Source organism: Thermobia domestica, chromosome 16, assembly GCF_964235325.1.
Source record: "Thermobia domestica chromosome 16, izTheDome1.hap1.1, whole genome shotgun sequence".
In the NCBI taxonomy this organism is placed as follows: domain Eukaryota; kingdom Metazoa; phylum Arthropoda; class Insecta; order Zygentoma; family Lepismatidae; genus Thermobia; species Thermobia domestica.
Window position 1 is genome coordinate 18460562 of NC_137469.1, and position 26973 is coordinate 18487534.

Consider the following 26973-nt stretch of genomic DNA (forward strand, 5'->3'; position numbering starts at 1 on the left):
GACAAATATCGAATAAAGAATAAAGATCACTATATTTGATGGCCAAGCTCGGTCAGAACAGGCTCAGTTCGACTCGGCCTTTCTGGGCAAATTTCAACCAAATATTATAGGCAAGTATCTCATTACCTAAGAAATAAAGATCGCTATATTTGATATGCGAGTTCGGCTAGAGTAGGCTCGTCTCGGCTTGTATGTAGTACTTTATTTCTCGGTAACTACTGACCGAATGTGAGCAAAATTTGGTGAAGAAATAAAGATCGCTATATTCTATGGCCAAGCTCGGCCAGGTAAAGGCTCGCCTTGGCAACATTAGCTCTGTTCCACAGCTTTGCACGGCCCGGGAGCTTCTGAGTATTGTTTATGAACTATATATGTTAAAAGAAAATACATTCTAACAGGGATGCTCGTATATATGAAATTCTCACCTCATAAAATAGCCACGCGCTGAAAATGACTTGAAGAAAGTTATATATAATAAGAACATTGCGTAATTCAAAAGGTTTCCTATTGGCCATTATCCTCGGGCCTAGAACCTTCACAAAATATACGTATGACAGACAAATACACAATGTTGGGAAGGGACTGCTCATAAGAAACCAGTCGTTGACTCGAGGATCTGAAAAGAAAAAGAAAAAGAGAATTATATACGAATAATATAATATTACGAAACAAAGTTAAGTTCTTTTAAAAAATAATATTTATACGATCCAACCTAGAGTAAAATATTGTTATATACAAAACAAAATGAAAGCTACAATATGTGGCTCAGTGTTTCAGCGAAGGCCTTTGTTCGATCCATGACCTGTGATCCTGTAGTGGACCATATCATGTAAGAGTTTTACTAGGAGTTGTCGTGTGTTTCCTACTCTATCATTCCACAAATTTTCAAATCACAATTCATTTACACCCACCCAATATTTGCTCCAGGCCCACTTCCGTGGATAATTTTGCCTTGAAGAAATTCAACTCACCCCTTCTCCCAGGGATTAAGATAAATTGCGAATACATTCACTCTTGTACAGGACAATACATGTAGTAATGGAATATTCCATCAGAAAATATATTTTTATCTGCCTAAAGATCTTCCTGAGTGTGTGATTATGATATACGAATTTAATGGGAATTTAAACTGACAGCATGGCAAGAATTATAAAGAGATGTTATTATGATAAGTACGTACATATTGTTAATGATAATGCTTATAAAATTACGTACTAACAGTCATTACGCAGTATAACTAAATAATAGCTTGTTTATTTGTTAGGAACGAAATGCCAGTTCCACTACGCAATCCGTGAGAATACATTAGAACAGTGGTAATCTTAATGCATTGTGCTCATCTTTCTTTCAATAAAAGACAATATAAAAAAAAACTTCTGTGGTTACTTGTTTATTACAAAAACAAGTTTTGGTTTGTGATTCCCGTAAATGTTACTACTTATACTAGCGTAATGTTTCTTGATGTTTTGTACACCACAAATAATATTGTAGATAAAAATTTCTATGATATTTCGTCTATATTAATTTCCTAATATCTCGTAAATATCTTGTGAATATTAGTTAATTGCGAACGTAAAAGAATATTGCATCAAAAGTTATATCCTACAATGTTATTACCACATATTGAAGAAAAAATTCCAAAGTTGAGACGTGTATTATTTGATAGATCTTACCGAACTGACCACAATGAAATTCTTGAGGGTATGTCCTCATGCGCAGTTTTCGAGGAAATCGACTTTTTTCTTTTCAAAAAAAGCATGAAAGTTGGTGCTATATGAGAACCATACCACCTGTCGAATTGAAACTGATAAAATATATGAGCATGCCTTTCATTATAATACTTGCAAGATGACAGCACCGTTATCGTTATTAGGATACAACGTAACTAACTAACTAACTAACTAACTCTATGGCCTATGGAACCCGGAGGTTCAGTGCCGCGTTCACAAAAGCTCTCCACTGACTTCTATCCTTAGCTAATTGCATCCAGTTTCTACTTTGTATTCCTATCTCTGCGAGATCCATCTTAATATTATCCTCCCATCTGCGCCTAGGTCTTCCTAATGGTCGTTTTCCTATGGGTCTACCAGTCAAGACTTTGAAAGCGTTTCTACTTTCTTCCATTCTAGCTACATGACCTGCCCACCTAAGCCTCCTAGTATAATAAGTCTATAAATATTACGTGTTAATATAGTTTCTAAGGTATTTTCACATGTCCTTTTTTCTTCTTTGTTTTCTTTTTTTTAATATCTGTAAGAGTTATATTTTAATTATTAATTAAACCTTAGCAAGCTGATAATTTCATTGCCCTTATATTCCGAAAAAGGGTATTTTAAATGTCTGTCTTTCATTAATGCAGAAGTCAGTGTCGAAAATTTTGAGTGATCATACAGGAGGCAGAGGGGGATCAAAGGACCCTGCTAGATCTTGGCAATTCTAGTGGTTAATTTGGACTTTTTTTTTTTTTTTAAAAAAAATATTATTATTATTCGGAGAGAATATGAACTCTTTGGGGAGTGATGAAGTTATCTTTTTCCTGTAACATCCTTACTTTTTGGACTAACGTTGACATTTTTACCTGAAGGAGGATTTGTTTCTATAACCCTGCATTCCTTCTGAGTTGAGCTACGAATTTATTTTAGTTCTTTTTCATAACAACCTGACAACACACGTCCAAAAATCAAAAATCAATGGTAGAGAAAAAGTCCATTTCCAGGGAAATACCAGGATAAGATAGTCCGAGTACTCCAAAAAACCTGATACTTAATATAAGACTTCAAGAATTTGTGGGAATAGTCTAACAGTTCATACGTTTCGGTTATGATAAGTCTGGTTATGATTTGACAATCTTCTTAAAATAGTCAAGTGATAGAAAATTTAATAATTATAAATTTCTGACCAATGAAGATTCTTGCTTTTGTAAACTACAACCGCTAATGACTTCCTCCGTCCCCATCTGATTACGACCTTGAGTAGAACAATTTTAATTTAAACCATAATGGTATCGAGAGTTCGGTTGGCTTAACCTTTATATGGCGAGCTCTTTTAAAAGTATTAAGCATATACATGCAATGACGCCATGTACAAGCTAAAAATAAGTCTCACTATGCCTTGAAAACCTACTCGAAAATATTAAACTTTACAATCGATAGAATTGCATTTGTAAAATTCGAATAATAAAGATTCTTGCCTATTTTTTTTATTTGCAAACCACAACCGTTAAGGACTGTTTCCTCCCTGATTACGGCCCTGAGAACAACTTTTGTTTCGATATTATTGGCTGGAAAAATATAACATCAACTCCATAAAAAAAATATATATAAATACACATAATCACATATAAACAATTAAGAATTTATGCATTTTTTTCTTGTCCTTTTTCATGTATGAAAAATACTTGGAACCCATGTGTCAAGAATTGTTGTCATTATTATTAATGAATGCACATACTTTCCCTAATAATTGGATACACGAGCAGTTCGGATGACGGACATTAAGCTCTGAAAGAATTTGCACAAGGAAATTCACAGTTTAAGATATATGTATAGTGCTTTTATTTTGTTCTAGTTTTCCTTCGTCTATAATCTAGCCACTAGACATTTTCATTTGTGTACGGAGATTTCTTGACGATAAAAGAAAAGATGAAAAAGAGTATCACTGTCCTTGAAACAACTCTACAGGCTACAAGACCTCTTTCATGATAAGTGTACGTTTATATAGGGTATTGAAACGAGTCATATGAGTGTACTTAAATAAAAGCTCAGATGTTGTCTTGTACAAGGCCAAAGAAATGTCTTTAGGCAACGCGCAAATCAGTTTTTCAATTACTAAAATACATGTTAGCTGTAGTGACAGTGCATGTTTAATTTTTTTTTTTTTTTTTTTTTTTGCAAATGTACAGAATATAGGTATTTTTTTAAATTGTGAATTAATTTTTTTAATGGGTGTTTTAGAAGTTGAAAAGAAGAATTGTTGATGTAAGAAATACATATCCTCCAGCCTGAATGATTATCGTGTGCATTCTCAGTTCTACCTCCAGTGGAGGAGGATGGGCAGAATTTCGTTACTGGCTCATCATCAGGTGTTTTTGCACTGAATACCTCGGAGCGGGGCAAGTCGCCTTGGCTCAGTACAACTAAGCATGAATATAAAAATATATATTTTGCACTAGCTTTTCAGCTTTAAGAAAATTCCACCAAGGAGCAGAAAAATTCCTCAAAATCCAATTCATTGCCACATAAAATTTGGATAAACATTTATTGTTACTGACTTTCCTACTGAGGTCCTTAGCTCTCAATTTCTTATTAAAGATTTCAGTTCATTATTACATCATTACAGGCCAGTAGCCAGCCCAAAAAATATAGGGGGCGGCTGAAGTTAGGGGAGGGCCGCTCCAATCATATTTATAGTTCATTTGCAAGCCTATCGTGGAAATTTTAGGAGGGTAGCAAAAATTTAGGGAGACCCGGCCCCCCAGACCTCCTGGATACGGGCTTGCATCATTAACATGCCACGATATATTAGTTATTTAACAAATAACTTTGCTGTGTGTTTTATCCGTATAATGTATGAAAAGTACCCGCCAAAACAAAGCGATCGAACACAACATCGAACATCGAGCACAAACAAAATTCAACATGATACTGCTGTGATACGATACGAATGACCACACGCATACATATCTGAACCAAGCACGGCTCGACTTGGCATGCATCAGTCTGACTCGGCACGACTCAGCACTTGGTAATTTCGCACTGACGAAAGCGTTCTGACTCAAGTCAACTTGGGCTGGCATCCTAGTGCGAAAAGGCTTATAGTAAGACGTTTGCTGGATACCACTTTATATGACCTGCTTAGGGTAATAGGCGGCATTAATCGAAGTTGAAAAATACGTTGGCTCAACGTAAAATGTGCGTTGGTCCACCAACAGTTTGCCGTTATTTGCCCAACAGTCTCGGCCTCCCACTTCCAACCTCAAGCGTACTCTTTTTCGTACAAATTACGTTGGCTACTGAGTTGGTTAGGGATTACGTTGGCTTCTGAATTGGTTGACAAATTCTCGACAAATTGGCCAATTAATACGTTGGCAGCTGGTTAGCTTACTGTTTCTCACGGTTGAACCATGGCTTTGCTACAGATACTGCAGCGACAGCGTGGAAATACTAATCATAAAAATTCGAAAATAAATTGATCAGGATATATATAATAGATACAGATGATTAGGCTATTTCCCTTGTGAATTAAGTAATGCCCTTGTGTAATATATATAATGTGTGTGTGCGTGTGTGTGTGTCCATACATAGTTGATCAAACTAGATAATGAATCCTACGCTTGTTTTTTCCTGAAACAACATGTATACATTGTCAAGAATATGTAAGGAAAATGTCTTCCGATGTGTTGATTTTACTGTGTCCATTTATCAACTGACAAGAACATTTTCAAGGCAAACATGTGTGATCATCAGGTTGGTAATAGGAAATCTTAAAAAATAAAGAATGCAAGTATCGCTGATGCAACATAGACCTCTAATCTTCTTTTTCACACACGCATGCGCTTATATGTAAGATACATATGTAACTCCATCACATTGATATTATTATTATTATTATTATTATTATTTTACAAGTTGCAACGAAAATCTATCATTAATATCCTTGTTACCAGTATTCGTTGTATCTACCTGCTTTGGTTTCTTTTAATATTGTATATTTTTTTCCTTTGCCATCTGAGAAAAGTCCCATTTACCTTGAGAGATGATATAATCACGTGTTGTACAGAATTACTCGATTTAGCCCGGATAATGACATTACTATTTTGGAAGCAGATTTCAAATTACTTCTCCGTGCTTTGTTTATTTTAAAAAGAACATAGACTGCACGTTACAATATTTTTGAACTGGTAGAACATTGAACTTCTTGTGATTAGTTTTTCATTCATAGGTTCAACAATTTAGTAATCGGAGATCATAGATCTTATCCCGGGAATTGAACTTAAACCACGAATAGCAAAGAGAAACTCGTATTAGTTTTTTTTCCCTTTGAAACCACGAGTACTATCGGAACTCAATTTATAGATTTTGAAATATGTTTTTCTTTTCATAGGCAGACAATTAGAAAGATTTTTCACCGAAATTTCTTCTATCAAATTTGCCTAACACAGCATAATATGATAATTCCCCCAGTTCGGTATGATATTTTCGAAGTGAAAAAGTTCCAACCCTGTAAGAGACACGTGAAAGCAAGCCTCTAGATCTGTAATAACTGTGTTCCGTTTTAATGAGATTTGTTTCACTATATTAGCTGACTTAAATCGAAGAGACTTATAGAAATGGGTCTCAGAACACCTATGAAATCTATCATTATTATTATTATTACCGCTGTATCTCGGTTTAAACCGGTTTCAGTTTAATAATCTGACTGCTGTCTCTGACAAGTGGAGGTTATTCGAAGAATTCTTTGTCTCCAAAGAACTTCCTGACGATATGACAAGTGTATATTATTACTTATTTTTGTAGGTTTGTTAGGAGATGTTTAGCGTTTATCTGTTCCAATTGCGTCACTGGACTTTTAGGGACGATATAGCTGAGATAACGATTGCTCTTTCTGTAACTTTCTGACATTTCCATAACTTTTTGATTTTGTCTGCCAGGTCTTTATATTTTCGTACTGTATGTTGTGAGTCAACGGTACTGCTACATCTATGAACGTTACTTCTTAGTCAATTTTATTGGAAATAGTGATGTTGGGTATGTTTGCTATTATTATTATTATTACTATTATTTTGTCACTAAATGATTCCAGAAGTTGAACAATTTAATTTCATAAGAATATAGTTATTAAAATTAAGTAAATAATATGTACTAAAATCAATAGAATCATCCCATACTGTAAAGCTTGATAATTTATGCTTTGACATTACTTAAATGTTTCAAATTAAGACAATAGTTTAATGTTACGTACCACTTTTGTTGTCCATGAGATCATGGTACCCATCTATTATATTTCTGACTAGTTGTGCCATCTTGGTATGTGTATGTATATATAAATGCAGCTGAGTGTTATGAGTTCCGCTTTCCTTCTATTGCGCTAAAGCACCTGAAATAAAACAAAAGAAAAATTGATGTTAAAATTAAACATTCACATGAAAATAAATATATTATTCATACAACTGTAGAATTTAATTAAAATTTATACATTTATTGTTAACACAATTTATAATAACTTGTTGATCTACAAACAACTTTGTAACTAAGTACTACTACAGTATATAACGCACAGTTATCTCCACTCCTGAATAGAATAGTGATAAATTTATGAGCCTTTTTCCACCAACCCACATAAAACATATTATCTAACTAATTAAATCTATGGCCTATTGAACCTGGAGGTTCAATGCCGCGTTTACGAAACCTGGACATTGACTTCTATCCTTAGTCAGCTCGATCCAGTTTCTACTTTCTACTGTTCCTATTTCTGCGAGGAGCCTAAGTCTTCCTAATGGTCGTTTTCGATTGGACTTCCAGGTGAAACTTTGAAAGCGTTTCTACTTTCTTCCATTCTGGCTACATGATCTGCCCACCTAAGACTTCTACACTTGATAACCCTGACAATGTTTGGTACACGGTTATCAATTATGCACTTCCTCGTTATGAAATTTCCACTATTCCCCATTCCCATTTCTCTTGGGTTTGAATATACGTCTCAGGATTTTATTCCCAAATACTTTCAGTCTGCATTCTTCCCTCAGAGTAAACGACAATGTTTCGCAACCATACAGCACAACAGGCATGAGTATCGTTTTATATATTTTAAGCTTCAAATTTCTCGACAGAATTCGCGGCGACAAAAGGTTTTGAACTGAATACTAACACGAATTTCCTGCTTTCAGTCGACATTTAATTTCTTTGTGAATATGGTTTAGGTCTGTTAATATTGATTGTAGATGTTTTTGAATGTATCCACTTTATCCACTTTATCGAGCGGGGCGACGGCCCCGGGCGCCGAAGTAAGATGGGCGAAAAATTCGGGAGAAAAAAGGAAAACCAGATACAAAAAATTGTTTGGAATGTATGTATGGGGGCGCCGTCGTATACTCTCGCCCCGGGCGCTGATTTTCCACGGCACGGCCCTGTATATGTCATTCCGGGTTAACATTCTTTCAGTATCCTACTTGTGAGTTTCATGCCTTAAAAGCTTTTCAAATACGCCTAAGAAGCATGCGTTTCCCAACTTGAGAACTACTGTTCGGCGAATTTGATTTCTTTTGTGAGAAAATCTTTTGTCACATCACGCTCACCGTATCAGGATAGTGCTCTTTTCACCTTGCCTGTCGCTCTGATTTATAAAATGTCTATTAAACATGAGCCGGTACTGCACGATATACACATATACATATATTATTGCTACGCTTACACAACGTTGTTCCTATGTAACAATAAGTAACACTTCAAAATACTAAGGTATATAATAATAGTTAATAGTGCAACTAATTATCCACCACTTAACGACAGGCTGAGAAAAAAAAATGAATAATTAGCTTGAAAATGAGGGAACTGTATAAATAAACCACTTATTGCTTACATCATAGGGAATCAGCTGTACGCTATTCTTCCCACTGTGGGAACCTAAAAGAATTAATGCTTCAGTACCGAGTACCGTCAAATAATTTCTTTGTTTTTGATACAAGAAAGAAAATTACTCACAAAAATTTCTTGTTGTTGTAAGATAGACCTACGACATTATAGGACTTTGTAGAATACATGTTTCGTTACAAGAAATTAGATTTTAATTTTTTTTTTTTTTTTAGTGTATTTGGGATTTACATCAAATTCTGCATTTTGATTTTTAAATCTTCTTTGACTTTTTTTTTTTTTTTTTTTTTTTTTTTTTAAAGACAGATAGGTGCAGAGTGGTCAAGTAATTCTAAACAGCCTCTCCAAAAATGATTGTGCAAGTACCGGAGGTTCTGAAAGATGGATATTTGGATAGTTCACATACTAGTTCCTCAGTAATGTCTTGACCCGACTACACTCAGCCTTTATAGTAGTGGAAATACGGATCTTTATCTTTTCACGTTTTCGGCACCCTATAACTTCGAAACTATGCATTCCAGACCACAGGTTCACATGAACTTTTTTTCTTATTTTGGTGTGAGAAATCTATGCCCAAAATATTGTGATAATTTTTTTCAACACCCTGTATATATTGATCTGAAAAATAACCTTTTAAGTATCTTTCATTGCAATTACTAGTTATACTTTGACTTAATAAGCAAATAATAATTAACGTGCTCGCTAGATAGCACAAGATTTCAAGGTAGATTACATTGGTTTATGTTGTGTAAAATAACTGGCGACAAAGATTGCGTCATCAGTGCCAAGCATTTTCAAACCAAAAAATTCACACAATCGAACTCCCGGAAACAAGTGAACAAATAAAACCCTTTTGTTCAATATCAACATTAAAAAAAAAAAAAAAAAAAAAAACCATGCTAATTTATATTATTACATATTGAGACAGTTATATAAGAAAAAGAAGCATATATAATATGAATCGAAAGTAAAAGAAAACTTTCGCCGTCAATTATATTTGAGCGACTGTAAGTGTCTGCATTTTGTTTCGTCTGATTCTTTTTTCCTTTCTTTTTTCATATATAAACGGAACGAGTCATCTAGCCTCCGGTGGAGAATAACAACTAACCGTAAGATCTGACGAATGAAATCTTTTATAACACAAATAAAAGCATATGATAAGTGAAGGACGTATGGTTACATAAAATGGTGGATGAATTGCCAAATAATAATAATAATAATAATAATAATAATAATAATAATAATAATAATAATAATAATAATAATAATAATAATAATAATAATAATAATAATAATAATAAAAAAGAAATTATAAGAATATGAAACGAAAGCGAATATTGATTATTTTATTTTAGTTCCTTTAAATACGTATAATATAAGTAAGTACGTATAATATATGTAAAAAAAAGAAAACTTTAGAGCATACGAGCATATATTTTTGTATACGTCAGTATGCTTCTACAATGATTGATAATAAACATCAGACGTGATTAACTGATTAAATATGCACTTGTTAAATGTTGTTCTTGGAAACAAAATAACTTTCTAAATATTTGTGGTTTAGCACCACGCCTTTTCTGTATGAGGAAGGGAAAGTCTTGCGAATATGACCAAAGGAGATAGTTTTAGAGGCTGACTTCATAAAATTATATTTAATACGTAATAAATCATCTACACCTTCACCTTGGCATTATGGTCTGCACGTATTGTAGGAATGAATAGGAAGACGTATAGAAAAAAAAATATATATGCAGTCGTTTTTGAATGTAGACACAGTTATCAGCGTAAAAAATCAAGATATTATATAAGGTACTGATTTTTTTTTAACAGGATCACGGAGTGATTGTACTGTTACTTCACACAATAACCCTTGAACAAAAGGGAAGTTTAAAGTTTAACTAGAACGGTTATCTCAGCTGCAGTCAATCCGTTAATATCTTGAAGGGTAACGGTGACACTAAACGGTGGATATCCATATTCCGTTTACAATCTATAACATTCCCTACCATCTATGCAACCTGCACAGTAGCAAATAAATGTTGGTTGCCTATAATACAAGGATAAGAAGCTTTTCTTATTGCAATTATCTGGGCCAAGTTTGTTTTGGAGTCAATCCGTTAACATCTTTCACAGGTAACAGTGGCTATCCATTTCCCATTTAAAATCTAGAACATTTCCTAACTTCTATGCAACCTGCACAGTAGCAAATAAATGTTGGTTGTCTATATTACAAGGATAAGCAGCTTTTCTTACTGCAATTATCTCGGCCAAGTTCGTTAATGGAGTCAATCCGTTAACTTCTTTACGGGTAACGGTTGCTATCGATATCACGTTTTAAATCCACATCCCCTAGCTTCTATGCAACACGTATAGTAGCAAAGGAATGTTGGTTGCCTATAATAAGAGGATAAGTGGCTTTTATTATTGCGTATATCTCGGCCAAGTTCATTAATGGAGTCCCGTTAACATCTTCACGAGCAACGATGGATATCCATATTCCGTTTAAAATCTATAATAATACGATATGGAATTCCGACCTACTGTTTACTGCCCACCAGAGTATCAGTTCTGCATGGAGCAAGTTTTGGCATAGTTTATCGAGCTCTCGCATTCTGAATATCCACCATTCGCAATGGCCAGCAGCCAACGCTCACTGATTTGAAACACACGTTGGGCAGGGACGCTTGTTTGCCCAAGTCATGTGACTCAATCATACGTATTACATAAGTGAACCATCACTTCGCGCATTTCAGCTGTTGCTGCACGAAATTCGCCACCCACAGCATGACGCATCAAACCCACCAGAGAGCCGTATCTCTATTGGTGAGAGCAGTCGAAATCTTGCATAGAAACACGGCTAGCTGGCGGCGGATGCAGCGAGGGGAGACATCTTGCAAGATATCCTGGAACTGGACCCTATAACCAAACGAGATCTAACAAGTTTCATCATCCATGAAATCAAGGCGATCAACATCGAGAAACTACTTGCTGCCACTGGCTTGTAAGAACAAAACGTAATCGCCATGGAGTTTGTTCATGGCCAGAATATCTTGCCGGCTGAGTTGGTCGCCCATGTGAGTCAAGAATCAGTTGACTCCAGTCCATGGTGTCCATGTGCGAGAAGCAGATAAGCGAACCTGGAGGCACAAAGAAGGGATAGTCGACAAAAAACAGCATTCATAGGGCGTGGGAAACAGTGATCTTTTGCGCTTGTTTAGAACCATGGCATCCAAATGTGCACAATGAATGACCAGTTCATCTTTGCGGTACTGTAAGAAATCACCCACATGAGGTTTAGGAATGGGCAGAGAAGGTTGCTCATCGCCAGAGCCATCATTCTCTTCTATCTCGTGCTTTTGTCCACTCACTGTGGTCCTCCTCGCTTCACCACCCAATACGAGATTACCTCCGTCATTGAGATCTCCATGGGATCATGTGACAGCAGGTTTACTATAAACATCCGCTGGAACTTGATCACCTAGCACTGTTTCAGGGTTAACATACCATTTGCGAGCCTGGTGAATGTTGATAAAATTCTTGCAAAGGCATACTTCGGTGGGTGGATTTTCAGAACATGCGAGTTGAAGCTGACTTTTGTGGGCATCAATTATACTGACCATATTTGCTTTATCGCGGCAATAATTGAGGAAGATTGTTGTGTGAAGATGCGGCTGTTATGGATCGTATCGCACACTGCCTTTCTTCTTTTTACAGCATCCGACACATTCCTGCGTCCAACAACTCCATATTTAATAGGCAAATAGAAGGGACCCTAGCCCAAAACTTCAGGAAGTGGCTGGCCTTAAAAAGGCTTTTACACATTTCCAACTAAGTGTCCCCACCGGGAAGCGAACCCAGGATACGCTCGCACTAAAAGCAAGAGCTTTAGCGACTACGTTACGCGGAGGTCATTGAAATGAAATAGAATCGTAATGGTTCTATTTTACTAATTTCTTCTGCAAATGTATTTAAACGTCCCTTATTTTGTGTGAAAATTAAATTAAGTTGTTACATATAATTTTAATATTTAAGAACCAAGATTTTAATTATACTATAGTATTACATTCATATACAGTGCGAATTCTTTTTGAAAAGGCAAGTGCTATATTTAACTAAACTTCAAGGAGAAATCAATAAAATAAAATAAAATAATAAAAATTCCAGTTGATTTCAAAGAAAGCAGAAAATAGTTTTCCCATAGAGATCGTGAGATAATATATATATATATATATATATATATATATATATATATATATATATATATATATATATATATATATATATATATATATATATATATATATATATATATATATATGAAAAAAGTTACCCAAAATAGAAATACATATAAGTCACTGAAGAAAGCAACGTTTTGAAAAAGAACAGAGCTGTGTTATGAATTAGATTGCAGGGCTTAAAACTGACGAATAAAGGGGCAAGTTACTGGAAAATCTTAATTTGTAGCTTAGGTTTTCTGTCGGAGCAGTAAGGGAAAGGGATTTATGGTGTTTTGTTGCACTTTTGTCAACATTTGTTATGATTGGCTGAGGCTGTTCTGACCAGCCAATCAGCGTTTAGAAACAGTTTCCGAGGTCCTGTTATATTTAGACGCGACTACTTTCTTGTAGGGTCTATTTTACAGTGTCTGCTGAAGCCAATATGTCCAGTAAGTTGACGAAACTGTTACACATTTATTATTTTAAAATAAACGTTGCTTAGTTCAGTGATTTGTATTTCCAGTTTGTATTTACGATAACAAAGCTAATATGAACCAGTTATTTAAGATAACAAGGCTAATGTGAACCAGTTATTTAAGATAACAAAGCCAATATGAACCAGTTATTTAAGATAACAAAGCCAATATGAACCAGTTATTTAAGATAACAAAGCTAATATGAACCAGTTATTTAAGATAACAAAGCTAATATAAACCAGTTATTTAAGATAACAAAGCTAATATGAACCAGTTATTTAAGATAACAAAGCTAATATGAACCAGTTATTTAAGATAGCAAAGCTAATGTGAACCAGAAAGTTACCCAATACCGCTAGGTAAAAGTTTCATAATGTACTTCCGTCCTTAAGTTTTAAGATGAATCTGTTTTGAAGAAGTTTTATAGAGTAATTATTGATAATTTCATGTCATACAAAATGTCCATTTTACCTGACCTAGTCGGGCAAAGTGGACACGCTTCCCCACAATGTTTGGCTTTACGAAGTCAATAAAGAAAGAACAATAACATACAGTTTTATTTGTAGAAAATGGAAAGAAAATTTACGAAAAAAAATATAATAGAAAAATGAAAACAGTATGATCAAATAGGCCTACAGCAAAGCCTACAATTAGGTATATATTTAAATGCTTTTTTATGGATACGCGGCGCCATAATTCGGTGTGAGAATTTATCGACTACAATTGATTTGTTAATTTAGTTAGTTAAAGTGTACCTTTATGTCCAATACTTATCTATTAAGAGTCCATCTAATATGAAAGACTGGTAGCCATTGTTATTGTAGTCGTAAGAAAATTAGCTAATACTGAATACAGAGAATTTAAATGGAAGCTACCAAAACCCAACCTTTCTAAATAGTCAAATGCATTTATTTGCTAACAGAACAAAATAGCTTAATAACTCTTATAACTTTTGGATCAAGAATATAGACCTAAGCCTACATGAGCGTACCTAGCATTGCAAGTATATAATAGGTGAAGCGCTGTTTCAGTATTAAAATATAAAGAATAATTTATTACATAATTTAGCAATATTTGGACCAATTGAGGAGCGTTTCTTCAAAACTCGATAGAGCACAAAACATTTTTTTTTTACAACACTTGCATTTTTGTTCTTATTGTACATAACCTCTATCATGGTACAACGTTCATGATTTCGTATCATATACACACGGCACATTTCGATATCTGTAAATTCTGATTTCATAGCTCGACTGGTAGCACAAAAAGCATACCAGAAGATAGCTTACTCCCGTTTCTCAAAATTTTCTCTATCGAGTTTTGAAAAAAAAAAAAAAAAAAAAAAGGTCCTCAATTTGGAAGTGTCAAAGTAGCCACACACACAGTGAGATGATCACTTTACCCGCCTACTTTGCCGATCACATGCCATACTGCACATTTCTTTTTTCGCTCTGAATAACAAAACTTAAACACTACTTAATAATAGAAAAAATTATTAAGAAACAGTACACTTAATAATAAAAATATTATATAGTCTTCAAGTTCTATATAGTTGGGAGAAAATCATTGTTAAACTAATATTTACCTTAGATCAACAATAGATAAAAACTTTTTTCTTCATACAAGCAGAGCAACAATTGTGTTTGGTGTCTTTGTCGTCTAGAACTGCAACTAGCGAAACTGATTGGGCCTACTTGCGATAGGTGTCGGGTATATATATATGCGAGAAAAGTGCCGATGACCACTTTACCCGCCCTGGCCACTTTATACTCCCTTCCCCTACTTTTATGGATGCCAGAAGGAAGTTACTGTAAGGGTAGGTTAGGGAATGCAGTTGCAATTCTTTCTGATGGTTGCAGTACCACAAAGCAAATGAAGGTTACATATATATTTTTATCTGTCCTCTTTTTCCCTATATACGTATAACAGTTACACACTCTTTTACATTGTCAGAAACATCATCAGCAAAAGAACAGTGAATCTGCAAAATTTTGTTGCACCTTTGCGGGTACAATGATCATTAATTAATTCAAGAGGATTCTTTTGTTGTTGTTGACAATTTGAGGTTTGAATAAAGCACTTTAGAAGTCAAGGAAGATGCAACAATGTTGAACTTTGTTGCAACTGCAGTTCAGTGCATTCATTCTATTTATGTTGCACGTATTACTTACTGAAGTGTTGCCAACTCTTCACACACAAAAGCTCTAATTCAATATTTTTTTTTTCAGAATTTAAGATTTGTAACATTAACAGTGTGGAGTACCTACGCCATTTTTGATTTTTTAACCCATTGATTTATTTTTTGTTTCAAATGAATTGGAAATTTTAATAATGTGATTTCACTGATTTTTTCTGCAAGACACGTTAAATATCCCGTTGCTTTTTCAAAAGTAATTTGCAGTATACATAAATTTAATTTTACCTGCGTTAAATTTACTAATAAATATGACAATTATACATAACAAAATTTAATTTACACGTAGTGGCAGATCTAGAAGGTAAAAACTAAAGGGGGGCTAGCCGGACCCCAGACTATGACAGGTATATTATGAGTTTACTATAAACTTTCAATAGCTTCAATTATATTTGCCACTCAAAAAACTGTGGGGGCCTAGGTGCCCCGGTCCCGGGCTAGATTCGACACTGTTTTCACAAAGTAAGATACATTTAACCAGTTAAGAAGAAATCAGTAAAAGCATATCTGCAGTTTATTCAAAGAAAAATATTATTAATTAATGAAAGAAAGAAGATGCACAGGATTTGAACATCGTTAAAATTGACTATTTTCTGTTAAAAGTTTTGCTCTAAGTTCAAGACATTGCTGGTCCGTACAGCTGTGTTTCGTGGTTTTCTATAAAGACTTAACATTTGTCATTACAGGTGTATTAGAGCTTTTGACGCGTTGACAACACTGTTCTACTCTAATAATATTCTCCATTATTGAAAAGAAATTGAATGCAACATGTACCGTTAGATGACAATATATGCATTTCTGGTTGCATAAGAGAGCACGTTATTTCGATTGGTAAAGAAAACAACCAATCCTTTCAAGAGCTTCAGTAACTGAAGAGTCATTTCAGATTTTGCTTGCGTAAGGCAAGATAAGATTTTGCATCGTTTATTCATTTTTAGTTTGCCCACCGACAAACTTCCGGTTGCACAAATATCCATGCACGAACCTAAGTAATATTACGACTTTTGACCTCATAATAAACAAACAAACAAACAAAAAAAAAGTTCACGTTCAGTATAATCTTAAATTAATTTGATTATCCATTTTAAACTAATTTTATTAAAAGAATACTGCTTTAAATTGCAATTAAATCGTCGCAATATATCACTGTAGAAATACACAAATATTAATGCTGCTACACTAATATTAATGCTGTAATACGAATATTAATGCAGCTACACAAATATTAATGCTGTTACACAAATATTAATGTGGTTATAAAATATTAATGCGGTTACACAAATATTAATGCAGGTCTAAATATGACCCTTGCCCTAAGAATACATAACTGATTCACGTTCAGTATAATCACAATCCATTTTGAATTAATTTAATTGAAACAATATCGTTTTTTAAAGTTGCAATTAAATCGTCGCCACAGTTTTAAATCGGCAAATTGTCTACACGCTAGCGACATCTATTAGTGCCAGGCAGGCGAGTAAAACAAAACTAATGTAATTTATTAGTGTGACGTACTGAGACGTGTACCATTTATAAATAAGATTCTGCAATACTTTACTTTCTTAAGTACAAGATAATAATATAGTTTCAGTTGTGTTACCCCCGTTATTTTCTTAATGCTATTCACGCACAATGACTTTGTGAAGGCCAAATCCTATTTTAGGTATTTTCTCCTTATTACCAGTAAACCATAACATGTCTTATGAGAAACTATGTAGATAACATCTCAGTTTCTCTTCTTATGATCTTTCTTTCAAACACAATGTCATATATCTAGTTAGAATGCGCAGTAACAATGGGCTTTTACGAGGCCAATGTTGATGACAAGTCGTTGTAAGGAATCAGAATGAAATTTGAATCTTTGGAATTTTATGATATCTTTTGAAGTTTAACTTTTATTTTATTTCTATACCTTCTAACCATGGTGTAGAAAGAATATATACGGTGTATAATGCCATCCAATGCATAAAATGCATAAAAAGATTGTGATCTTGGCTAATAAATAGTTTTTGGATCAGGGGCTACAAAATTTTTGAACGTCCCCTAAATCGAGTTTTCGTATTTTCTACGGAATAAGCACATCATACTGAATTAAGTGACAGTTTGAGTTTGGCTACACTATATGTAGTTCTCCAGATATAAGGCCTTCAAGAATTTTTTTTCGTTAAATATATTGGATCTTTTGATCCAACTATAGTTGTATTGGTGGAGAATCTACCCCAGCAAAATCTGAAACACTCATTCAACGAGTTGGGCCACTGTTGGTACTCAACATGGATAATTTCTCGAAAAGGCTTTAACAATTTTGTTTTATGGTTCAAAATGAAATGAAATCTTTCAGTTTAACGTCCCACGATCGGACTAAAGGAGACGGTGATTAAGGCAAGTGAACTATAATGGAAGAATTAATGGAAGGAGAACGTGGGAGAACCCCGAGAAAACCCATGGACACGATGTTGCCACTCACAAACTTACTTGGCCGGGGATGAACCAGAGGTATGCGCTCTACCACTGAGTTATGCTCAAAAATCAATATTTGATTATTGTTCTTTCTCGTAAAAATCTCAAAATTGCAGTTTACTAAGTACATTTTTTTTACACTTTACTATATTAAAAAATTTTTAACAGCTTACTATGAACAAAATTGTTTAACAGTTTACTATGAACGAAATTTTTTAACAGTTTACTATGAACAAAAAAATTTTAGTTTACTATGAACAAAAATTTTTGTTTACTATGAACAAAATTTTTTAACAGTTTACTATGAAAAAAATTTTTTAATAGTTTACTATGAATAAAAATTTTTAACAGTTTACTATGAACGAAAATTTTTAACAGTTTACTATGAACAAAAAAATTTAAGTTTACTATGAACAAAAATTTTTGTTTACTATGAACAAAATTTTTTAACAGTTTACTATGCACAAAAAATTTTTTAATAGTTTACTATGAACAAAAGTTTTTAACAGTTTACAATGAACACAAATTTTTAAGTTTACTATGATCAAAAAATTTTAAGTTTACTATGTACAAAAATTTTTTGTTTACTATGAACAACATTTTTTAACAGTTTAGTATGAATAAAAAAATTTTTAACAGTTTACTATGAACAAAAGTTTTTAATAGTTTATAATAAACAAAAATTTTTTTAAGTTCACTATGAACAAAAATTTTTAACAGTTTACTATGAACAAAAATGTTTGAAAATCACTGTTGCGCGAGAAAATATATATTTATTGGATGTGGAACCGTGCATTTCGTTTTGGAATGCTTATGCTCTAGGTAGAGTAAAGAACAGAATTATGAAGACAAACTTCTATTGATGGCACCAATCAGTAAATCAGGAGGGGGAAGGGGGTGAGTAACACTGAAAATTCATAATGTTTGTTTAACATTTTGTCATATGTTTTCAAATAAGCCATCACGAACCCAAAGCTGAGTAAACGGTATTAGTACGCAACACCAGGAAAAACTGATGTTGGAGGATGTTAGTAGGGGCTTCTACAACAAGGTAAAAAATACCAGTTTACCTTACGAGGCAGTCTGCAGGCAGATTTATCTGGATCAGTTTTCACAACGAATGCGAAGAGTGTTTGCATTGTATTGCAGTTGTGGCGCAAGCAAAATAATATTGCGACAAAATGCATTGCTGATGTACTTATATTTGTTTTTAAAACGTAAATGGACAAAAGGAAAAATCTGAACTCTTTGATAAAAGGAGGCGGAGCCGGGGAATTTACAATACTATTAGCTTCATTGGTTGGATTTGGAGTTTTACTTTTCCTTCAGCACTGACACGATATATGAGATGACTTCCACATTAACATGGGATTCGAACTTAGCAGTGAAATATATAGTCCTTACAGTGAAACATATAGTCCTAACAGAGAAAATATAGTCCTTACAGTGAAACATATAGTCCTAACAGAGAAACATATAGACTTAACGGTGAAACATATAGACTTAACGGTGAAACATATAGTCCTTACAGTGAAACATATAGTTCTAACAGAGAAAATATAGTCCTTACAGTGAAACATATAGTCCTAACAGAGAAACATATAGACTTAACGATGAAACATATAGTCCTTACAGTGAAATATATAGTCCTTACAGTGAAACATATAGTCCTAACAGAGAAAATATAGTCCTTACAGTGAAACATATAGTCTTAACAGAGTAAGATATAGATCTAACAGTGACGCACACAATCCGAACACTGAAGTACACATTACTCCTAAAGAAAAACGTATGTTCTATCAATATTGATCTCGTTTTTCCTAAATTCATTTCAACCTTGATTAGATGGAAAGGAAGAGCACTTTTCCCACTTAATAAAGAAAATTTAATTTTGAAAAACGGTTCTCTCGTTACTGCATGTATAGTTTGTTTCTACAATAGAAGTGCAGTTTGTATATAAAGGACGCCACTTTCTACGTGTCGTGACTAGTGCTACAAATAAGTCATTGGCAGCGGGAATTTGTGGGAAACACCCCCGATAACTAAATGGCCAACCAGAACCCTAATTTTAAACAATTGACAGCCTCTTGTCAAGTCCACGTGGAGTCTTTGTTGTCACAGTTCCAAACGGTTTCTTTCAGTCAGTGATTAGAAGAGTGCTGTTTAACACCTGACATCTGACATCTATTTCATATTAGCCCAAGGATGTTATAAAATAGAGAATCTGCCCGTACAACAAAATCGTGAAGTCATACGTCACAGCTTCGCCACACCTACTCTGCACACTCCGCGCCACCAAGATCGCAATGTTTCGAGCCAACAATAATGGCGGAAACGGCAGTAACCAATCAGACGTGCCGGCTCAGACGATGCTCGGTTGTTTTTCGGCTTCATTGAGTTCATATGATGAAGATACGTATGGGCAGATCCTCTATTTTATAACATCCTTGTATTAGCCATAGTATTGGGGAGAAAGAACAGACATAGTGGGTGTTAAGATGTTGCAACCCCGCAAATACGGTCAACAGAAGGATGGAGGGAGGAAGGGATACTGTTGTAAAATCCAGCATGGGAACTTCAAAGAATTTGCCGAACTGCACTCCTATTGATGAATACACTATAACCGTGATATCCCCGACTAGGAAGGTTAGCGACTTAGTGTAGTGCGTTTGCTTTTGATGCAAAAGCTCTCTTATTCGATTCCAAGAAATGTGCGTTAACAACATCGGCTCTAATCACGAAATTATACTATGGCCGCGATGGCTCAGTAGTAGAGTAGTCAGCTCTAGTGCATGGTGTCCCTGGTTCGATGCTAGCTCGCTTTGTGATGGACAAACACAATACGCGTAGGTTTTCTGCGGGTTCCCCCACTTTCTTCATTCATTTTTCATCATCACCGTCTCCTTTAGCCTACACTGCATTATCATGGGACGTAAAACTAAAATATTTCATTTCATTTTCAAACTGAAATATAAATCCTTTTTGTATATTTAATCAAATAAATTAAAACACATCACTCTACTCACCCAGGTACCACATTTTCCTTACAGTGCCGGGGACATAATGCGCGCACATCAATACAAACACAACACAGTGAAATAATAAAGAAAACCCTAATTGGACAACACAATTGTAGTGTTAGAAATCACGCAAATCTTTGGTCACATACAGTCACACAAGAAAAGAAATGCACCACAATGTTGCTTCACATACCACTTAATACTGTTAAAACTTTTTTTTTTTTTTTTTTTAAATCACAACGTATAGAACGAAATCGTGTTCACAATAATTAGCAAAACTTTATTTTCACTTTTTTTGTTCTGAATGTTTTTCAATCTTTTACAATAATTTCGGAAGAAAATTTTCTTCGTGGATCACGAGAACGAAGCATAGCATACAAATGCTGAACTCGGAAGAACAAAAAAACGAGATCTCAATCTAAAAAAAAAAAAAAAAAAACCGACGTGACCTTGGTTATATGAACAAGGATAGTTCGTCACAGTACAAACGGCATAAGTAATAGCTTGGGAAAACCGCATGTTGATTCCAAATGTATTTAGTTCTTAGCATAGTTGGTTTACTGGCCTTTCCTTAGGGGTATACCGAAAAAAAGTAAAAGACCAGTTCCATTGACGTCATCGGTTAACCATCAGACAGGTCGCGAAAACTTCTGGCGCTAACAAAAAACGATAATTCTTACGTTATGTTAGGTTGTTGGATTAATTACGTTTTTTTTTCTTCTTCAAACGTGTATACTTTGTTATATTCTCATCCTTGGAGACTCCTTATTAACAGAGAGAATCCACCACACTCACAAACACACAACAAAAAACCGGTTTAGCTAACTTTGTTGCAGAAAAATCCAGAAACCTAAAGGCATCATTGTAGGCTGCAGACCGGATGCTGGAAATTCACGCGACCTTTAAAACATATATTCAAGCAAGATACCTCCCATATCATCCGGAAGTAACAAGAAAGTAACAACAAAGATGGCTAAAGCATACGAGAAGAACAAAATCTTCTACATTGGAGGAAAATATTGATATAATTTTTACAAGAGTTTCCTTACAAAGAGTTTGTTTATATCTTTTTTTTTTTCAAGAATTTTTGATATTGTAAGGAATTTTTCTGCGGACCAAGGCTTCCATTCGATATAGCTCCGATGCTGGGAGAGACGTTAAACTCAATTTCAAACTTGAACCAAGACTACTGGAGAAGAGTCTACAATAATCAAAACATATTCGACGGAACCATGGGCACATTCATGCGGGGTGTCCACCGGGTCCGGACAACTCCTCCTCCCCCCTTCAAAAAAATCGTAACTCATCATACATTTGTACACAATCTTAACAGTCTTCATCCCGGCGAAATTAAAATACCGCTAATTTTACAGTAATTATGTGATATCTTCAAATAGATAAAAGATAATTGAAATATGGAACAAGAGTGCCCTAGACAAATATTATTTTGCGTGAGGTACCGTTATCACAAGTCACCTAGTAGCTTTCCGTTTTCAGCTGTTTAGAAACTCGAAAGTAAATCCCGATTTTCAAAATGGCTCGAAATCGAAAGCAGATAAGTGAGTCGTGATAACAGTTTCTCATGTAGAATAATATTGTCTAGGGCGCTCTTGTTCCACATTTCGATTATCTTTTATCTATTTGAAGATATCACATAATTACTGTAAAATTAGCGGTATTTTAATTTCGCCGGGATGAAGACTCTCAACGACATTGTACTTGTTTAGCATAGAAGTGATCGATGTAGCATAAAGATTTTACTTCACATATCATCTATACTCTTCCTTTTCTTATAAAAACATTCTGGTGACTGTAAAGGAGGGTGATAGAGCGCTTACCTCTGGTCCGTGGGGTCCCTCGTTCGATCCTTGGCCAAGTAAGTTTGTGGCGTATCTTATAATGTTGGACCCCTCAAACTGTCGGTCCCTCCCAATAAAAAAAATTCTGGGTGCGCGCCTGAACGGAAGATATAAAGCTGCACAAAGATTTCCTTAAAATAGAATTGTAACTGATTAAGGAAGCAAGTATGAAATTACTGTTTCCCACGAAGATGAGGAGTGTATTTGGAGACTAATAACATGTCTATATTGGTGCAGGTTTGAAGACTTTGGATTCTGATCATGTATACCTGAGAAGCGGACATTAAAAAAGGATGACTTGTCTGGAAAATTAGTGAAGAGTAGATGTGGGGTCAGTGGTTGCGGTTATGTGGGCCAAAAGCATTACACCTGCTAACATTCATAGGGACATTGTAGAGGTGTGTAGGGACGGTTACATTTCAAAGCAACATGTAGGGAAGTGATGTCGTGCCTTCAAAGAAAGACGGACAAATATTGTTAATGATAGTCCTAGAGACAGCGGTAGACCCGGTACTTCAAAGACTGACGTTACGCTCGGAACGACTAGAGCACCCCTTCTACAGCCCTGATCTAGCCCCAGTGACTTTCACCTTTTCCTTGTTCTAAAGCAAAAAAAAAATGGCTGGCTATCATTATCTGGCATGTAAAAACCACTCCCTCAAGTTGGCTACGACAATTTAACGCAGATTTCTATGCAAATGGTATAGAAAACTTTATCTACAGTTGTGACAAGAGGTTGAACAAAAACTGTGATTACATCGAGAGCTATTGTTGAGTGCTCATGTTCCAGACATGTCTCACACATAAGTCATAATAGGCTTTGTAACTTTTTTTTTTTTGTTTAGATCATTCCTCATATATTTGAAAATTTTTGTTTTGATACAGTATTGCAAAAATTAAACTAAAAAAAATATACGAATAGATTATCTTCCTACTTTTAAAAAAAGTAAGAAAAAATCATAACGAAAACAAACAATATTTTTAAATATAAAATTTCAGAAATTTGACGTGAAGAAAAAAAAATGTAAAGATATCTAACATTTACGAACCAGCTAAATTACGAAGCAGTAGTTTCTCAAAGTTACTGTATAAACCTTACTAAGATTGTTTTTAACCTACCAAGAAAAAACAAAAAGGAAACGTATTCGTTTCTCTTCTCACGGATAACAATGTTACATCTTCACTGTTCACATGTAAAAATTTGAAACAAAAAAAATATTGAACAAGCTATTTTTTGTTGTTAGAATTTGTGAATAAGGCCTTGGGAAACTTTTTTTTGTAGGTCTTAAAAATCAAGAGTTGGCCAAGTTTTTTTTTTTCCTTCTTAATTTCGATATCTCTCAACAACCCTGTCCTTCATATTATTTCCGAGATAGAGCAAATTGAAATAATGAAAAATTTGATTCACTTCGCTGTTGCTTGATAATTACAACGTAAAAAAGTTGCTTTCATTCTATTAGTTGTGAGAAAATAGTTTGTAACATTAAGAGAGCTAATCACTGCGAAATTAAAATACCACTAATTTTAGAGTAATTATGTGATATCTTCAAATAGATAAAATATAATCGAAATGTGGAACAAGAGCGCTCTAGACAATATTATTTTGCATAAGGTACCGTTATCACGAGTTACCTAGTAGCTTTCAGTTCGCAGCCATTTAGAAACACGAAAATAAATGCCAAATTTGTAAATGGCTGGAAATCGAAAGCAAGTAAGTGAGTCGTGATAACGGTATCTCGTATAAAATAATATTGTCCAGCGAACTCTTGTTCCACTTTTCGATTATCTTTGATCTATTTGAAGTTATCATATAATTACTGTAAAATTAGCGGTATTTTAATTTCGCCGTGATGGGGCCTCTCAAGGATTAGATTTTAATAAGCCCCCATTTTTCAAGAACCTAATACTGAATATTTTCTTCAAGTATCGACTTGAACAATTTTTCGTTTTAAGCGTCCGCTCTAAGAACAACTGGAATAAAAACTTGAAATTCAGCATACTTGTACTTTTCGTTAGCGTTACCAAAGTAAATCACCAAAAATAAAAATACCCAACTTTAGGGTGGTCTTATGAGGAAGTGAAAAATATTTCCCATGTTATTTATATGGGACATCTACATCCCAAAATGTTTAAGCACTTTCAGCAGGATTAGAATGATGAAATTTGGCATGGTTGTAGCCTTTTGAGACTAACTCACAGGAAAATTTCCAAGAAAGAATATTTTTAGTTTTTAAGGGGTCTAAAGGGGAGAGGAAAAAAATTGCACGTTATTTAAATAAGCGTTTTCTTGGGATACAAAATCATATTTTTTTTTTCTTTTTAGATAGTTGAAATAGGAAAAGAAACTTGAAATTCCGTAGAATTATGAGCTTAAGGGGTACGAGACCGAAGACTGAGTAAATGTGGGAGTCTGGGAGAGGAGCCCCCTGCTAACCGAAGTTAACAGTATAAAACTGCTTCTAAAAGTGCTTAAAAAATAATGTTTTCAAGACTTGTTTATTTATTTAGGTCAAATGATTTTAGTAATCATAGACAGGTTCTATTTATAAAAGCACTGTACAATGTGGTACGTTTAATTAATTTAAATATGGACGAAAAGTAACATAATGTCGATTATTGTATATTTTATAACAATAACAATACGTATGAGATCGAGATAATATATGTCTGAATTAGGGGCGCATCTAACTGGGGAGATTCACTGGGTCCGCATCCCCTTCCAAACTCCGTAGCTCGACTAATTTTTTGTACGCTTTTTTAACACAACTATACTTGCTTAATAAAGAAATTATTTATGTAGAACAAAGATTTGATTTTACATCTCAGCTGTATTTTTGTTATAAAAAATAATCTAGTTTTATTATTTTTATGGAAATATAAGTGGTAGTAACAATTACTTATCGTCTTTTCAGGTACAGAATAACATAGGTTCAATAGTACATACATGGATATGAAATATATATATGACCTTCCGTAAGCGTTGCCTTTTATTGTTTATTGGAAAAATTTTGAAACATTAGATGTAGTTTCAGTTGCAGTTTTTCTGTTATGCAATGTCCAACCTAGCCATAATACCCATCGGAAGAGAGTTAAGGTAGAAACTTGTGCAGTACCCATGAAAAAACATAAACTCGTGATACACCTATCATAACCTGGGTTCTGGTTGCTTCCCCCCTTTTACCTTCTATTACCGTCACTGATACAGAGGGCCATAAATAGGAACGCCTACAGTTTACTACAAAGCATTATTAGGATTTTTTTTTTATGAAATTCCTAGTATAACGTTTTATTTTAAAATATTCTTATCACGTTGGTCATAAAATGACACTATTTCTCAATAGTCTGTATAACCTATAAGGGAGAAAAAATCCCTCAAATTAAACATTATGATGTGTGAAGTATGGATACTGCGGTAAACTTAAAACCGCAAGTTAGCACAAAATAACATACAGTAAGCATATGAATACGCCTCAAATATGCAAATTTTTAATTTTTAAGTATTGACGCTTCTGGCCTTTTTTCTTTTGTAATCCTACGCAAAAGTACAAAATAGAACGCTAATTGCGGACCTACTTTTATATATATATGTGTTTTTTTTTTTCACATAACGGTCAAGGCTACCTGCGTGTGGGTATTGGAGTGGCAAAAAAAAGTGATTGGTCATTGCGATGTGTCTCTGGCGTTTGAATGAGTGAAAGTATGAAGTAATAGGCGGCATTTCAATTACACACACACACATACGCGCTTTTGTTTCCTCACCAGCACGTATGTCATAGCCACAAGAGATTCCTTTGTTTGTAAATAGATCTGTCAAAAGATTCGCTTTACCTTGAGGTCTTTGGAAGATGCCTTGATGGTTTTATATCTCTTTGGGCTTGTGTTAGATCAGGGAGATAGCCACGTTAAGAGTAAATATAGTGTCTCAACAATAGGAGTTTCAATATTTTGTACTGAGAACTAAATGCGCAGATTGTTGAACTAAAGTTAATTGTTGGAACCACGTCTTCGGAGCACTGTACGCTATACGTGAAAATTGTGCTTGATTAAAAACTATAATTAATTACATATAACTTTTTTAATAACTAAATTAAAATAATACTGTCTTTAACTACATGGTCACAATGGTTTCAAATTGGCAATTTGCTTGCAAAGTTTA

The 26973-nt window shown here is 34.3% G+C and overlaps 1 protein-coding gene across 5 annotated transcripts in view; it reads right to left on the reverse strand.

Annotated features, from left to right (window-relative positions):
* Positions 1 to 26973, reverse strand: part of LOC145672938 (very long chain fatty acid elongase AAEL008004-like) — a 312483-nt gene that overhangs the window by 14686 nt on the left and 270824 nt on the right. For all 5 annotated transcript variants that reach the window (XM_081742169.1, XM_081742164.1, XM_081742165.1 and 2 more), the window contains 2 exons: positions 6961 to 7095; positions 426 to 616 (listed from right to left, as the gene is read on the reverse strand). In XM_081742169.1, the coding sequence (XP_081598295.1) occupies positions 426 to 616; positions 6961 to 7021 (252 nt within the window). In that variant the 5' untranslated portion in view covers positions 7022 to 7095. The remainder of the gene's footprint in view (positions 1 to 425; positions 617 to 6960; positions 7096 to 26973) is intronic.